The sequence below is a fragment of the Zalophus californianus genome, chromosome 2 (genome assembly GCF_009762305.2).
Source record: "Zalophus californianus isolate mZalCal1 chromosome 2, mZalCal1.pri.v2, whole genome shotgun sequence".
NCBI lineage: Eukaryota > Metazoa > Chordata > Mammalia > Carnivora > Otariidae > Zalophus > Zalophus californianus.
This window is the reverse complement of record NC_045596.1, coordinates 130,917,471-130,935,630: the sequence shown is the minus strand read 5'-3', so window position 1 is coordinate 130,935,630 and position 18,160 is coordinate 130,917,471. Positions and strand designations below refer to the sequence as shown.

General features: G+C 37.0%; 1 protein-coding gene across 1 annotated transcript in view; it reads left to right on the top strand.

Moving 5' to 3' along the window:
• ASIC5 (acid sensing ion channel subunit family member 5) overlaps positions 1–7,361 on the top strand; it is a 30,485-nt gene extending 23,124 nt beyond the window's left edge. Inside the window, exons 8-10 of the mRNA XM_027600548.2 lie at positions 259–427; positions 5,559–5,650; positions 7,171–7,361. Of these exons, the coding sequence (XP_027456349.1) occupies positions 259–427; positions 5,559–5,650; positions 7,171–7,361 (452 nt within the window). The remainder of the gene's footprint in view (positions 1–258; positions 428–5,558; positions 5,651–7,170) is intronic.
• The last annotated feature ends 10,799 nt before the right edge of the window (positions 7,362–18,160 follow it).

The window sequence follows — 18,160 nt, the reverse complement described above, 5'->3', positions numbered from 1 at the left end:
TTTCTAACAAAGATCAGAATCCAGTGACTCAATGAATTTAGAAGATAACAACTCCCGTGTTTCATATTCTGTCTCCTTTGCTCTATTTATACTGAAATATAAATAAAATATAAACACCATTTGCTAAGAAAGTAATGATAGAACTCGTTAGCCACTTTTTAGCATTGAAAGTAAAATGATAAAATTTTTAAAAGCTCTGTCCTCCCCACTGTAGAATAGTCCTCTTCTCTGAATATTCTGCCCTGATTTTCATTTCAGACCTCATTGAAGTTAAGGGATTATGTACAATGGGAACACATAATTCTAGCTGCCCTGTTCCGTGTGAAGAAACAGAATACCCTGCTACTATTTCTTATTCTACTTTTCCAAGTCAAAAAGCTTTGAAATATCTTTCGAAGAAATTAAATCAGAGTCAGGAATATATCAGGTAATCCTCTTAGTCTTATAAATTATTTGTAATTAACAGGAATATTTTATTTACTCAAAACTTTTAAAGGCCGAGAAAATTAAATTCTGATCAATCAAAGGAGGCAATGGCTTACATCACTAAATTAACCATGAAAATCTAGAATTTTAAAAGTGGATAAAGCCATGCCTTTCAGCCCTTCAATTTAATTGTGTGAAAAGCAAAATGAGGCCTGCTTGAGTAATTTGCTCATGATCTTACCTTTGTTGACTGACTAGGGCAAATAATACTGCTGACTAACATCAGCTGATTTTTTAAAACAGGAAAACTCCTTACCTGCGTATCACATAGTTTGAGTGTTTTAGTAACTATAAGGTTGATGGAGCACAAATTATTATTCTCATTTTACAGGCAAGGAAACTGACACATACAGCATCTCACGTAACTGTCCTAGGAAGGTGGTTAGTGGCACAGAAAGAACTTAGGCCCAAGACCTATGACTCCAGTCTTCTATGTTTTTCCACAAAAATACATCCTTCCAAGTTGGATTGACCAAAGATTAACTTCGGTCTCTTTTTGCTACACCATGCTGCCTCTTCAAAATTACAAGTCAAACTTCATAGAGAACTCTTTGTTCTAAAATGAGGGTGCAACCTTGACATTTCTTTTTGTTTTTTTGTTTATATTTTTAAGCTGAGTACCTGAAACAGCAATACGGTACATGGGTGTTTGTACTTTAATATAATGAATATGTACTAACTCATTAAAAGCCAGGTATCTGACGTTGAAAGCACATTTTGATTCCACTTTTAGCCTGGTGTTTATTTTCAGGAAATAAATAAAATACTCTCCCCATGGAAATGTCCAGACAATAAAGTGATCTTTACAAGTCAGGAAGAAAAAGTACTTTCATCAAGACAGAGTTGATAGGTATGATTTCAAATACTCGGCAGATACAAAGATGAAAGGCATGAAAATTTGCAATTATCTCTCTGTTAACGCTCTTGTGCCTGGAAGAGTTGTCTCTTTGTATTCCATTTCAATATGGGAAAGTGATTTACTTATGGTATTATTTCTGTTATACTTAAATATGACTGAGAAGTGCAGTTGTGTGCCTTTTGGCTGATCGGATCTCCTGAGTTACATCATTACTTAATATGCTTCGTGATGTAGTGAAATTGTTCAGGATTTAAGTCCAAGAATGTCAGTTTGGGTCAGGAGAGGCACAGTTATAAAATATCCGGATTTTAATAATGGTAAGGAGATCAAGGAAAAATTGAGTGTTTACTGCATTTACAAACCACTACATAAATACTTCCAGTTACTTGAGTATGAGTGCTATATTAAGGGGAATGAATTTGTTTTGCATAAAACAAACAATTTCATACAACTTTTGCTTGAAAAAATGTTAAATTCAAACAGAACAATTTAAAAAGTTCATTTATTTAATGAACTAATGAGACTGGCTAAGATTCAGCCAAAATTTATCCTTATATTTATCTCCATACTGCCTGCCTTAGTCAAGCTAAGCTTCCTATTATCTTTGTAATGGGGGTCAGCAACGGCCTCACATGGCATAGATTCAATGAGACCCAATTACTGGGCAAGTCACCTGCCTGAGAGAAGTTGAGTAAATATCACAGTATTTTTGTAAGGGATGAACTTATCTTCTCTCAAAAATACAGATGAATAATGATTGGAAATGGTTATGAGGTTTGTGCGTGGGAAATTAAACAGTATTATCAGTGTACCTGCACATTAGGAGCACGATGGGGGACAAAAAGATTGCAATGTTACTAAAATTACTGGCCTTCCAAGACAACTTTATTATTTCCTTCACTTAGGCAACTCTTTTATTGTTTGTAAATATGACAGTACCCCCTGATTATCTACTTAAACATAGTACGTTCTCCTGTTACCCCGGGTTAAACCAATGGAAATTAAGTAAACATATTAATGATATATTTTGAATTAAGTGTATTTGGGAATATTGATTTCTTAAAACTCTGAACAATTAGGAGAGTGATTTACAACCATGTTCCTAAGATATATTAGAGGACACCATGTATTTCTAGGAAACATTGCTAATAGGATTCATTCTTAATGGCAATTATTGTTGCCATCTGAAAATCATCAGGTGGTTGGTTTCCACCTCAGCTTATAAAACAGGTTAATATTTACCTCTTTGTTCACTGGTTTCATCTTCAATTTGTTCCCTTATTTGTTCATTTTACAAATATGGAATGAGCACCTATTATGTGTCAGGATTTGGGGTGTTCTAGGCATTAAGGATTCCTCAGTGAACAAAAGACAAAAACCCTGATTTGTTCACTTATTTTCATTGGGTTGAAGATGAACAATAAATATATATACAGTCATGTCAGATGGTGCTAAGTGCTGGGTAGAGAAAGGAAGCAGATAAGGGGCCTGAGGAAGCCAAAGTCAGGGAGGGTTGTTCTCAGTGTTGAGGACTGTGATCAGGTGAGATCTACCTGGGAAGTTGACCGTTGAGTAAAGACCTAAAGCAGTTGTCCTCAAACTTTTTGATCTCCATGTCCCTTTGCATTCTTAAAAGTTACTGAAGAGTCCAATGAGCTTTTCTTTGTGTGAGTTGTATCAATATTTGTCATATTGGAAATTTAAACTATGAAAATGTTATATATTAATTCATTTACAATGACAATAATAAATGTACTAGATGGCAATATAGATAAAAGCTTTTTATAAACTATTTTCGGAAACAAAAAATAATTCAGGAAAAGGAGTGGTATTATTTTAGAATATTGTAAATTTCTTCAGTATCTGGCTTAATAGAGGCTAGCTGGATTCTCACTTTTGCAATTAATCTGTTGGCTTATGTAATTTTGGTTGAAGAATGTAAAGAAAATCTTGGGTCAAACAGATATGCGGTTGGGAAAGAGAGTCATATTTTAATAACCTTTGTAGATATGTGACACTTTTCTTTGATAACACATCAAAACCCAACAAGTGTAGTTTCTTAAATGTTAATTGCAAGTTGTATCTTGCGGTTGCCCCATGGGAAGTGGGATTGTTTCTCCATTCAAAATTTGATTTGGATGTTGGGACCTATGATGCCACAGATGCATCAAGAGGGGTTTGAAAAAAATTCATTGGTCATGTAATGAGACTTTCTGGGAAGGCTCTGGGATCTCCCAAGCAGATCCTCTCTTGGTTTGGAAGAGCAAGGAGAGGCAACTGGTTTTACCTTTCACTGTGGTCATGAAGTAGGAGTTGGATGAGAGATCTCAAGGGTTTACACTTTCACAGGTGCCAAAGGAAAAAGTACATGGGCTTTCTTATCAGCTTATCTCTTATGGGACAAGAAGAGGGAAAGCTGTCATTTGAAACCTGCCATTTGAAAGTAGTGAAATATCAAAACTTATCAATGAAGTTTTCATATTGAAATACATTAGTATCTATTGATCTTGTATTTTCAATGGATCTTTCATCCATGAATGATTTTGAACATTATTTGCTGTCATTAGAAAAATTCCAAGTTGTGAGATCTTCCAAATATCGATCCATTTAATATATAATATATGTTTCATTTTCATATCATTATTTATCAGAAAAGTCTTTTAAAAGTAGGTATTGTCAAGCTCATTATAACAGACACAAATTTTCCAAAATTATTACTATTAGCATAAAAGCTAAGCTTGAAATTTATTAACTGCAAATCTTATCAGTTATTTCTCTTGAAGTAACAAGCCATTTTCTTCATTTTTATGACAATGTCTGCCAAATATCATAGTCTGAACAACCGTAGTTTGCCAGTCATTCTTTCAAGTAAAAATGATGTTCCATGTAAATGTGGCTACTGTAGCTTTCTTGAGATAACAATCACAGTGAAAATGTCAAATAGTATGTTCATATATTATGAAAATAATTTTGACTTTGTGAACCCTCCAAAAAGATATTGGGGGCCCCCAAACATCTGTGACCGCACTTTGAAAACCGCTGATCTAAAAGAGATATAAGAACTAGACTCAATAATAAATGGTGGAAGAAAATTCCAGAAGGAGGGGAAATCAAATGCAGAGGGAGATCCCAAGGCAAGAGCATACCTCATGTACGGAGAGAACAGAATGGAGGTTGGTGTGGCAGGAAGCAGTGTAAGCAATGGCTAAGGATGGTAGGGAATGAGTTGAGAAATTTCAAAGTGAGGAAGTAGGTGGCAGAGACAGGGTCATGGAGTTTTACTTAGAGTATACTAAGACATATCTGGGGAGTTTTGAGCAAAAGAGTGATATGATTTGCAAGTTGCAGAAATATCATTTTGGTTATTGTGTGATGAAAAGAGGATATGTGCGTATTTCAGTGAAATACATTAAAATTGAAAGTGGAAAGACCAATCAGAAAGCTATTGAAAAAATCCAGGTGAAATGATGAGAGCTTAGGCAAAGGTGGTAGCAGTGAATGGGGTGAGAGGTGGTTGGATTCTGTATTTATTTTGAAGGTAAAACAAATATTTACACATGGATTTGGCTGTGCAGTGTTATTGCAATATAAATGAGGAAATATCAAGAGCTTGGCTTGGAATATGTTCAATTTGAAATACCTATTGAATATTCAACTGAAAATACCATGAGGCAGTTGGATTTTTATTGAGGTTCAAAGTAAGATCTGAGCTGGAGACAGAGAGTGTTTGAGAGTATCCAAGACTATATGAAGAGTTATTTTTTTTTAAGATTTTATTTACTTATTTGACAGAGACACAGCGAGAGAGGGAACAGAAGCAGGGGGAGTGGGAGAGGGAGAAGGAGGCTTCCTGCTGAGCAGGGAGCCCGAGATGTGGGACTTGATCCCAGGACCTTGGGGTCATGAACCGAGCCGAGGGCAGACGCTTAACGACCGAGGCATCCAGGTGCCCATACTTGAAGAGTTGTTTTAAAATAGTTTTTATTCGCTCTGGTCTCATATAAAGATTTCTAGAAGACACTAAGAAAGCAGAATCTCTGCCTTAATATATTAAGGATATAAAGTAAATGACTGCCATTTATTGTGATCACAATAGCTTTACAGTGTCAACATTACATGAATCTGAATTAAAAAATGAGTATTACTTTCATCAAAGAAGAGTAAAAGTAGTGCTGACAATCTTGAGCTAGATTAATTTTATTTTTATCCCCAGGGAGAATCTCGTGAACATTGAAATAAACTATAGTGACTTAAACTATAAGATAACTCAGCAGCAAAAAGCAGTGAGTGTGTCTGAATTACTTGGTAAGTGTTCTTTAGCTGTTCCTCAATTTTTAAGACATTTTCTCTTTTTTTTTTCCATTTGTACTTAAGATTTTAGCTTATCAATGGAGGAAAAGAGATAGTGGTTGTCTTTCGTCTGTCATTTAAATCTGACACTTTCCCACTTTCTAGACACAACTCCAGCAAACCTCACAACAACTTTCACAAAGAAAAGGCTGACATTCGTATTTATACCCAGCATCTTACTTTCCCTTCAGACACCACCCCTTTCTCCAGCAAATGACTACTGTAGAGTGTTTCAGCAATCCTAGCTCTGAGTAGACTATCAGACATCTCAGACCTCCACGCAGAACTCCACCCAGACTGCATTGAAAAGAAGAGGTGGACCAAGCAAAATTGAACCTTTAAGTTACAACCATTGTCTGTTCACGTCCTTAACAAACTTAACGGCCGATTTCCTAGATCTCATTGACTATTTAGAGGAAGTCATGTGGGAGACACTTGAGAGTGTCAGATTCAGGCAAAATGACAGCCAGTCACACCCTGGCAGCTGAGCCCCTGAATGAGGAGGGAATATACAAATCCGTCAAAGCTCTAGGGGCAACCCATACTTCATTACCACACTTTACAAAAATAGCATGATCCTGAGAATGGCCCAGGGCAATGAGAAAAAGATTAATAATGTACTCTATTTAAGAAGTTAGTGCTCGAGTTGCCAAATTCATAGAGACAAAAAGTTGGATGGTGGTTTCAAAAGCCTAGGAGGCATGAGGGATTGGGGGGATTTTTTTTTTTTTTAATGGGTGCAGAGTTTCAGTTGGGGAAGATGAAAAAGGTCTGGAGATGGATGGTGGTGATGGTTGCACAACAGTGTGGATGTACATAATGCCACAGAACCATACCCTTAAAATCTATTAAAATGGCAAATTTTATGTTACATTTTACCAAAAGAAAGCAGAAACAATAAAGACAAATACAGATTTTAAAAGTTTCTTAAACACAGGGAAATATTGTGTTAACATATTTTTTTGTTGGATGAAATATTACAAATGCTTAAAAAGACAGTGTTCCAAATTGCTTGGAAATTTGTTTCTGGAAAACATCATCACTCAATAAAGCCAGCTAAATGTTACATTTCCGTTCTTCATTCAACACAGGGAAATGAATTTGTAATTGTCTACGATGTTTTATTAATTTGCCTCGATTTAATAGCTTCCTAAATCTTTGAGGCATAGTTTTGGAAACAGATTTTATAATTGCTTTCTCTCTCTCTCCTCTCTCTCTCTGTCTCTCAAGGCATCAGTTGGTGCCTTTTCTATAACTTTCTCCTTTTTGAGATGATTTATATAAATATTATTTTAAGATATTATTAATTGCTGTTACTTTATTTATACCAAACTTAAAATGATACAATTAACTCATCTTCTTATATCGGTTCTGATTAACTTATTAGCTTCAAATAATTTAAATTCTAGTAATGTTTAATTTGCTTTTTATAAAAAAACGTGATTTATTCATTGTCATTATTGGCTTTATTACAGCAGATGTTGGCGGACAACTGGGCCTATTTTGTGGGGCCAGTATGATTACAATTATAGAAATTATTGAATATATATTCACCAATTTCTACTGGATATGCATTTTGTTCTTGCTGAAGATACCGGAAATGACGCAGGGGGCTCGTCCACCTCAGCCTCATCTGGGGAAGAAAAATCGCATAGAAGAATGCTAATGTTCCTGTAGGACAAAAACTTTTGCTCTTCTCTTCATAACGCATTCAAATTTATTCATGGCTAATTCATTGTTATGTAACTTCATCTTATAGTTTGGGGATTCAGTAAAAGTCATTGTAGGTATCTATCTCTTTATACATATCTTTATGTCTGCCTGTATTTATGCATAAATATTAATTTATATATAAAGAAAAACAAGTACTGTTTTATTTTTTTCACCATTGAATTCCCAGCACCCACGACAGTAGAGATTGTGTATTAAGCATTTCATAAATATTTTTTATAATGAAGGAGTGTTTGTGTAATGCAAAAAGACATTCTTTATGACTGGATATGCAAGTTGGACCTGGTGAAGGAACTGTATTTGAGGAGACAAGATACTTTTTTATTGAGAAAATAATAAGTGTAATTTGTGCTTTACAAAATTTCAGAGAATTTTTATTTTCACTAATATTCAACATTATTTTGTCTGGAGACTTCTACTGTATAACTTTTGGAGGAGCAGGAGTCTCTATTTCCTATTCAGGTGAATACCTAAAATAAATCTATTTAAAAATAAAGTTAAATTTATTGTATACCGGGAGTACATAGAGTTTTGTCAGTTTCTCCAAGTATCTCCATGTACTTATTTAAGTGCCCTGGAAATGAGGCCAGTGCAATCAGACAGGACCTAAGCAAATGAGAAATACGTATATCTCATCACCTGGAAATCCCAATCATGGTAAATACTTCAGAGAAATTCTCCCACAGACACGTGACAGGCTAGGAGTTTCCTTATCTACATAGCTGTCAGGCGGGAGACCTATGTCAGTGGTGTGGGGACATGCTATGAAAGACAAAGCAGCAGAGAGACACTTTGGAGTAAACGCGATCACGCCCAAAACTGATCTGTTGATAAATCTTAAAAATAAAATGTTAGGTAGAAAAAAGCTTAAAAGGCTCCTGGGTGGCTCAGTCAGTTAAATGTCTGCCTTCAGCTCAGGTCATGATCTCGGGGTCTTGACGGAGCCCCATGTTGGGCTCCCTGCTCAGCGGAGAGAGTCTGCTTCTCCCTCTCCCTCTGCCCCTCTCCTCTGCCCATGCTCTCGCTCGTGCTCTCTCTCTCTCTCTCTCAAATGAATAAATAAAAAATCTTACAAAAAGAAAGAATAAAATTCCTTAAAAAAAAGAAAGGAAGGGTGCCTGGGTGGCTCAGTTGGTTAAGCGAATGCCTTCGGCTAAGGTCATGATCCTGGAGTCCCAGGATCGAGTCCCACATCGGGCTCCCTGCTCAGCAGGGAGTCTGCTTCTCCCTCTGACCTTCTTCCCTCTCGCGCTCTCTCTCTACCATTCTCGCTCTCAATAAATAAATAAAAAAAAAGAAAAGAAAAAAGCTTTATTAAAAACATAAAACACTCCCAAAGGCTATCATGGGAGAGTTTACGTAAATTGAATACGCATGTACACAGAATAAGTATATATGTCTTAAGAGAACACGTATTTAAAAAGTAAACAAAAATATAATATAAAATATTTACATAAAAAGCACATTAGAAAGATTGCCTGTGGTGGAAAGGGGAATGAGAAGTGGGGAAACAGAACAAAATGAAATAAACAAGGTGAATAAATAAACAGGAAATACAAGAATGATGACAGTGCAATGTGAAAACTCACTCATTTCTCTGTCCTGTGGACCAAAAAATAGAATAAAATGTTTGGCTGCAAAGCCATAGTTTTTTTTATTTGTTTGTTTTTGTTTTGACACTTGTGAAAAATCATTTGTTGCGCTAATAGTGTGACTGAGTCTCAGGCTTAGTGCAAGGCAGCTTCTCCCTTCTTATATTACAATTCTTTTCCCTTCTACTTATCCAAATTTGTTAAGCTAAACCAAGGAGATACTATTCTTACTCTTTTTTTTAACATATTGAAAAAAATATTTAAACGATTTGTATTGTGAGTGATTCATGGAAGAAGGACTCCGCAAATATTGTATGCCTAATATAAATGAGAAAGTAGCAGAATATAATCAGGATGACTCCTCTATTTTTTGGACTTGATGAATCTTGAATTATAAGAAATTCTAAGTATTTCACATGACTTTCACTAACTTATCTTCTGATATTCCTATGCTTTAAAAATTACAAATAGAGGGGCACCTGGGTGGCTCAGTCAGTTAAGCATCTACCTTCGGCTCAAGTCATGATCCTGGGATCCTGGGATTGAGCACCACATCGGGCTCCCTGCTCAGCGGTGATCCTGCTTTTCCCTCTGCTGCTCCCCAGCCCCCCGCCCCGCTTGTGCTCTCTCACTCTCACTCTTTCTCAAATAAATGAATAAAATCTTTTAAAAAAATTACAAATATATATTGTTTGAAAAAATTAAATAAAGATTGTTGTAATGAAAGAAGTAACTGATTAAGAATGGAGATTCTTAGAACATAAGCTTCACTTCTCTTAATTCAGACCCAAGATCTTAGACTCTAGACCCTAGACCCTGGAACAATAATGCCAGTCAAGAGAATTGGACAATGCAGAGCAATATAAGGAGTAGCTTTTGGATCCCTGAATCAATAGATCAGAATTACTTTGGGGAAACAATAGGTATTATGGATTTCATGAGATTCTGATGCTCAATGGTTGTCACCGTACCCTTGGTTTAAAGTAGCAAAAACTCTAAAACAGATTTACCAGAGACCAATCTTTTTTTTTTTAAGATTTTATTTATTTTTTTGACAGAGAGAGAGAGAGAGACAGCAAGAGAGGGAACACAAACAGGGGGATTGGGAGAAGGAGAAGCAAGCTCCCCGCTGAGCAGATTTATGAAGATGATTGTCCCCCTGACAGAAGTCTAGCATTGCATCTTAGCATGGAATTTTAGGCCTGTAAGTCATTAAATGCAGCAACTACAGATGATCCTTAGAGGAGTCAATGATTGATCTGTTACCAGGCTTTGGTGGAGACAGATCCTGCCACTGAGACATCAAATAATTCTAAACCCCAATACAGTTGCAATGTCAGAGACACCTTCCAATAAAGACAGAACAATGCAGAAGGACTCACTGATAAGATGGAAATGGTACTTACAGAAGCATGTTTCACGGTCACTGTGAAGGAAGGGAAGGGTGGGAGTATACTGCATCCAAGAACAGGTGTAGCTGTGCAGTTAGGGCCAATGACAAAAGCCCCCAAATGGTGAGCTCCTATTGCTGAATGGCACAGACACCGTCATTTCCCTTCTGTTTTAGCAAAGCAAGCTGCCTGATATGCTGATGGAAAATTCTTCACTGACAGATGTAAGTCAGTTTGGAAATCAACCCCCATTCACCCTATGAGCGGTAAATCTTTGGTTAAGGAAGGCAGAGTAGGTCCACACGATAAAAGAACGTAAAAGAAAGCATTATATTTGGGAATACTGAAGCTTGGGACTCCCACCCCCAGAATAACATTTAGATATTTATAGACTAACAGATTGATCTAATAGCCTTGCTCTATGGCCAATCAAATAAGCCCTCAAAAATTGGATAATTAGGAATAGCTCTCGGCAGGGAATGCAATTTTAGAAATCTCTCTAAGAATTCTGAAGAAAAATCTAAATGGGTTATGTAGATGTCCATCTGAAAAGCCTAGCAGTTGACTCAAAAGGAGTCTGGAATGCAAAGACTGAGGCTTATTCTGGCCCCTGGAGCTAGCTACTTGGTATATGAAATATAATAACACAGAGGTGTTCAAACCATGCAGTGATGGGTAGAAAAGTGACCTATTCTTTTCTCCTGTGGTAAAACACTTCCCAGAATGCCAAGGGGAAAGAAACTGCCTTACGGGGCTTTGGGTAAGATAATGACAATGGCTGGCAGGTAGGTTACCAGTAACCCCACGTGGAACTCTTACCAGTAATGCCAGGGGACTTCAAATGGGTTCTGACTGGAATAGGCATGGGCCTATTCCACTACTTTGGGCTTTATTACCCTTTGACTGAAGCCAATCCCCTCAAGGGTTTGGAACAAGAGATTGTGTTTCTGTTTGAGTCTACCAAAGTTCAAAGTGACACATCACTGCTGTTAATGTACCAAGACGAGGTGAGGTGAGAAACTTAACATCACATGCACTCAGGATATCTCCTGAATAAATTTATTTATTTGAGAGCAAGAGAACCAGTGGTGAGGAGCGGTAGGGTGAGAGGGAGAAGCAGACTCCCTGCTGAGCAGGGAGCCCGATGCGGGACTTGATCCCAGGACCCCGGGATCGTGACCCGAGCTAAAGGCCAATGCTTAACCAATTGAGCCACCCAGGCGCCCCTGAAAATGTAACTATTCCTAAGGCGACAAATGGACTGGTTCCACATTGTGGGCTCACCTGGGACTAATTGGAAGTGCTGGTCCATTGCCTGTAGTCGCAATACAGTCCCATGAGCTTTACCTTTCAATGGTACATTTTCTTGGAAATGGACAAATGGGAACACTCTAGGAAGGCTATTTCTGCCTGTGAGGGGATGGTATGGCTGAATCTGAAACTCTCACCTAGAGAGGCCACGTCTGCTTTAAGAAAGGTAAAAAAAGAAAGTGGACAGGCAGAAACGGTGGAAGATGGAAAGGCAGCACATGAAGGACAAATAACACTGGGAAAGAATTCTACCATTCTGTTCCTGAGAAGGCGCCTCAGAACAAGAGTCCTGATACTCTTAATTCTCTCGGGTATGGTGGTAGGTCATGATCCATGCTCATTTGCTTTTCCTCTGAGATAGAAAAGTGACCTGAGGCCAACTTATAAAGTTGACCCAATAATGCCATTTGGGGTATTTGAAGAAAAGCTATAAATCTGCATCCTTTGGTGACCTGCCTGAAAAATAAACAAGTTGGAATCATCTCTTAGGTTTTGTTTTTCAGGTTATGTTTATCCTATTCATACTTTTGTATAGCCATAAATCACTGATGATTCACCCACAGAGTCTTCAGAAAGGACGGTACCTACAAGCTGAATATTTTGAACTCCCATTCTCTAGGGGGCCCTGTTCACCAAGGTGCATAAAACACAATCAGAAAGTGGCAATAGCCCTTGTGGGGCTTAGCCAACATTGTCTCACCACCCTAAGAGGGACTAGGTGCCTGAGAAACAGGATTTGGTGTGTTAATACATGGTTAAGCTTCAGAATACTTACTGAAAAAAAAATTTTCAGAGGAGGTGAAGAGAAATAACTATTCGCATTGTTGGAGATATCAAAACAGAGATGAATCCTATGATTCAGATTGGTAAAACTTGGATAAACAGAGAGAAGGCAAGGCCTTCAGCGCAGAAGCTTGGAAAAGAATCTTACAGCTGCAGATTTGTATAGTGTGTTTGCCAAACGTCAAGGAGATTAGTTTAGAGAGAGTGGAAGGCGAGTCATGGTGAACTGGAAATCCCTTTGAGTAAAAGGAGTGGTCAGATTATAGGAACCCTTGAATTCTTATGTAAGGTCATTGATCTTCATCCTGTAACAAATTGATAAAGAGCCACTATAGTTTCTCAAATGGAGTGGTTAGATTGTGGTTGGAGACAGAATGGAAAAATAGGCTGTATGGTACAATTATGAGCACAGAGTATGGGAATCTCCATGCACAGTCAATAGTAATGTTGACAGAAATAATTCTGGAGATCAACATGCAAGTACTTAGGCAGATTAAATATATACATAATTAGGATCCAGCAATTTTACTCTTGGGGACATAAATACATATTATATATAATCTATATTTGATACTGTGTAGTATATTATGTATTTGTTTTATGTATATATCATATATATCATAAATATCATAAATAAAATATAGGTCTTTTAAAAAATATATAGGTCTTTAATAAGCTTGTATGTTGGGGTTTGTCCCTTTGGAACACTGAGAGTCCAGCTGCCATGTGTAGGCCACAGGAAGAGAAAAAGGTCATAGAGGAGTACTGAGGTACCTAATAAGTGGATAAACTCTTCTTAGACAGTGGCCAGCTAAATAGAGCTGAATGAGTGACCCTAGCTAAAGCCACATGGAGCAGAAGCACAAAGATGAATATGTTGTTTTAAGCCCGAAGTTTAAATAAAGAGGATTAAAGTACTGTAGAAATATGTGAATAATCAGAAAACAAGGGAGATGTAAAAGAAAGAAAGAAAGAAAGAGACAAAGGAAGGAAGGAAGGAAGGAATGAACGAACGAACGAAAGAACGAAAGAAGGAAGCTAGGTAGCTACCTCTACTACATGGGAACTGCATAATTCTTATCTGGTGCAGATAAAAGCTATCTACAGCAGGGACACCTGGGCAGCTCAGTTGGTTAAGCGTCTGCCTGCAGCTCAGGCCCTGATCTCAGGGTCCTGGGATCAAGTCCCACATCAGGCTCCCTACTCAGCAGGGAGCCTGCTTCTCCCTCTGCCGCCACTCTCCCTACTTATGCTCTCTCCCTCTCTCTCTCTGACAAATAAACAAATAAAATCTTCAGAAAAAAAAGCTGTCCACAGCCCTCATTTTTTAAACACGATTTGGAGAAGGAAAGGACACGCAGTTGCATGCTGCACAGTGGGACGCATAGTCTCATAAATGTGATGCAGAAAACTGTAGGAGAAATCCATCCCTGTGATCTGGGCATGCTGGAAACAAAAAAACTGAATATAAAATAGTTCTACTACACAGAAGATGACTCTCCACATGGTTAGAGATTGTCAGAAGATCTAAATGGAAAGGAAGAAAAACAGAGAAGAAAAATAAATAAATAAAAGACAAGGAAGAGCTATCCAACTCAGGATACTAGGCTAATAGTTAATGCTCAACCACAAATAAATATTTTGAAAGAAATAGAAATAAAAATTAGGAAAAAATGTGTATATTAGCAGAGTATTAATATCTCTATTACATAGTATGTTCTTTGTTTTTAAAGATTTTTTTTTATTCATTTGAGACAGAGAGATACAGAGAGAGAGAGAGAGAGAGAGAGCACAAGCAGGGGGAGGTGCAGAGGGAGAGGGAGAAGCAGTGTATCCGCTGAGCAGGGAATCTGATGTGGGACTCGATCCCAGGACCCTGGGATCATGACCTGAGCCGAAGGCAGAGGCCTAACCATCTGAGCCACCCAGATGCCCCTACATAGTATGTTCTAAGAGTTTATAAAAACAAACATCTCACCCATGAAGAGGCTAAAGAATGCAAATATGTCATACCCCCAAGAAGGAATAAGAATGATCCAGAAATACATGAAATGTACTCAACCTCACTAATCATCACAAAAACACCAACAACAAATGAGGGCCTCAGAGATTTAATAAATATAAAAACACAACACTACCTGCTGTTACCAACAGTACAGGAAAATGGACCTATTCTTAAACTACTAATTTGTCTCACTGTGAGCGTAACTTGGAAATACACTGAAAGGTATTAAACATTATCAAGAAATTTCTCTTCTTGAAATTTATTATCTGAAACTAAGAAGAAATAGGCACAAAAATTTATGATTAATGAGGTTCATGGCAGCATTATTTGTAATGGTTAAAAATGGAAACAAATGTAATTTTAAAAATGTGTTAAATTAAATGAATGATTATCCAGAGATATTTTGGGTTGATATGGGAAAATTCTCACAAATGGTATGTATAATATTATTTGAATTTTACAAAAGAATATATGAAATTTGATTATATATGAGGCTTAATTAGAAGATAAATTAGCATATTTGTCAAAGCATATAAAATATGGAGAATAGAAAACAGGGACTGAATGGTAATTTTGGCATACAAGCTAGAGAAAACTCCAAAACAAATATACAGTATGTTATATATTGATTAAATATAAGAAAAACGATTATCAAATTAATCAACATAGCAAAAGTATTATCACCTTAATTACCTAATTAAAAGATTAATCAACTATGGCCAAGTAGATTTTTATCTCAGGAAGGCAAGGATAGTTTAATATTTAGTAATTCATTGATATGGTATGTATTTCAAAGCATATAGAACACCTGATTATCCTAATCAATGCTAAACACATTATTTGATAAATTTCAACATCTATGCCTGGAAATAAAAAAGGCTTAAAAGAACTAGAAAAGAAATTTTCTTAACATGGTAGAAAAAAAACAAACGAGCTTCTGGCCAATATTACACTCAGTGCTGAAAGTCCAGAAGCTTTGCCATTAAAATTGGTACATAACAGAGAAGCACATTAATGTTTCACCATGTGTGGGAAGTCCTGACTAATTCAATGAGTCACGGAAAGAATAATTATTAGATATAGCAATTGAAAACAGGAAAGAAACAATATTATTGGTAAAGGTAATGATTATCTACTTAGAAAAAACAAAATCCAGTAAAAATTATGAACACAAGAATACAGAATGTATAGAAACTAACAAGAAATATTCAGGATTTTTATGATGATAACTATAAAAGTGTATTGAAATATGTAAAATAAACACATGTGGAATGAGACAAAGGATTTAAAATTGCATTTTGCTAAATTGTTAGTTTCTGAACCTATTAAATAGGCTTATTATTCTAACCGATATCTTATTGGGCTTAGGTTTGGTTTTTTTTGTGGAAATTAATAATACTAAGATTTACCACCATTTAATATAAATTTAGTTATATTCCAGAGAAAAAAGCAGTAATTTTTGAGGTAAAGTTTAGGGAGACTTTCTTATCAAATTCTTAAATGTATTATCAAGAACTTACATAAAGAACTACAGTACTGGTTGGAGAGGTGACCAATAGGTACATGGCACAAACTGATGACCCTAAGACACACCCCAGTATGTAAAAGTTTAGTAATAAATCAGTTCAGTAATAAATCAGCATTACAACTAGGGGAAAGAAGGGTATTTGAATTTGCAGTCAACTCTTTGGATTTTACAAGTTCAGTTCTTATCTCTTATCATATACCATCGTAAACTCAATATCAATTAAGATGAATACAAGAGGAATAACTAACTATAAAATGTAAAAGACAATATAAGGAAATATGTGTATTGTCATTATGACATTTCTCCTGCTGCATACCATAGGATCCTCTTGTTCTGTGCTTATGATTGTTGCTTTGTGACCTCCTCTGAGTTTTATCATGTGTTCCTTCTCTGGACCTGCTTTTGTCCCCTGCCTGTACCCCAGGCCTCCAAATCCTGTCATTCGTTGTTAGTCATAAGGTTTAAAAGGCTAAAACCACCTGTCATATCTCCCTCACACTCCGTGCTCACTTGTCCAACTCGAACTTCATCACCTGACAGCAATCTGAGGTTCAAACTTGCATCAGAAGCTCACCTCTCACCAACTGCTTTGCTTATCTCGAATATGGTAGGCGTCAGACGTGCTGGTTTGGAAGCTTGGGTTCTGGCATCCAGTTGCCATGTGTAATTACTAGCTCTTCCACTGTTTGACTTTTGGCAACTTAACCAAACTTTATGTGCTCCATTTCCGTTTAAGTAAAATGGACGTAACAGAAGTGTAAAGAAGAGGCAAGAATGAAACAATGAATCATGGAACACTACATCAAAAACTAATGATGTAATGTATGGTGATTAACATAACAATAATAAAAAAAGAATGAGATCTTAAAAGCAGTGAAATAAAAACAGGCAATAAGATAAAGATAAAAATAAGTATATAAGACTTCCTTATAATACTAACTACAGAGTTATTTCCATTGAAGTTATATTGTATGAAAATAAGTGAATAAATAAATAAATAGTGTATGTTTTTATTTATTAAAAAAAAAGAAGAGGAAGAGGCAAGAATGACCCCAGGGCAGCCAAAGGCCAGGACCTAGGTCCCACTGCCGCTGCCATGCCCAAGGGGAAGCCTGGAGGAAATGCTAAAGGAGATAAAGCCAAGGTGAAGGATGAGAGAAGATCTGCAAGGTCATCTGCTAACCCTGCTCCTCCAAAGCCAGAGCCCAAGCCTAAAAAGGCCCCTGCAAAGAAAGGAGAGAAGGAACAAAGGGAAAAAGGAGAAAGCTGCTTCTGGCAAGGATGAGAATAACCTTGCAGAAAATGGAGGTGCCCGCACAGAGCAGAAATGGAAAGCTGAGCGTGCGGGCCGTGCCCCACGTGAGGTGTGTGCACTTTTAATAACTGTGTGCTTCTGGTCACCGTACCGTTTAAAATACTGTTTCTTTTTTATCAAGTTTTATAAAAATGTAGGATTTTGTTTTACTTTTTGTTTTGTAAGCTATGTTGTTAGCACACAGAGCTTTTCGTTGTTGTTTGGCGGAAAGGCATAAGTCACTAATAGGGTGTCCCTGAAGCTAGATTGATACAGGGGGGAAACACCTTTCCCTTCTAGTTGTGAGAAACTTCCTCTTGGTTCCCGGGAGGAGGGATTCCTTTACGTTGACACACATTAGCCACATTGGCACAGATGCTTTGTAGTGTGAAAAAAACAAAATTCATTATTTACGATCTCTTCTCCTTCTCTGCCTTCCCTGTAGACTTGACTCCCTTAAACTCAGAGACCTGTTGGAATCTGATGCCAAGACATGGTTCCCAGTATGTCAGGCAATCCAGACTTTGCAGTGTCACCATGGAGATGGTGTCCCTCCAAAGAGTTCCTTTTTTAGCTTGTGGATCTTCAGATTGGTGTTCTGCCATTCTTTTTTTTTTTTTTTTTTTTTTGAAGTCAGGGCTGGGTTGTGGAAAGTTGTTAAACAACATGCTAAATGTGAAATGTGAACACTCGCTCTGATGTTCAGAGCATCACATGAAGACTTCACTGTGTTTTATAGTGGCTTGCTGATTTCGGGAGTCCATTGAAGAAGGGGGTTTGAAAGTTGCTGTATACTGTTAATGATTGTTTGCCCATGTCCTGCCTGAAAC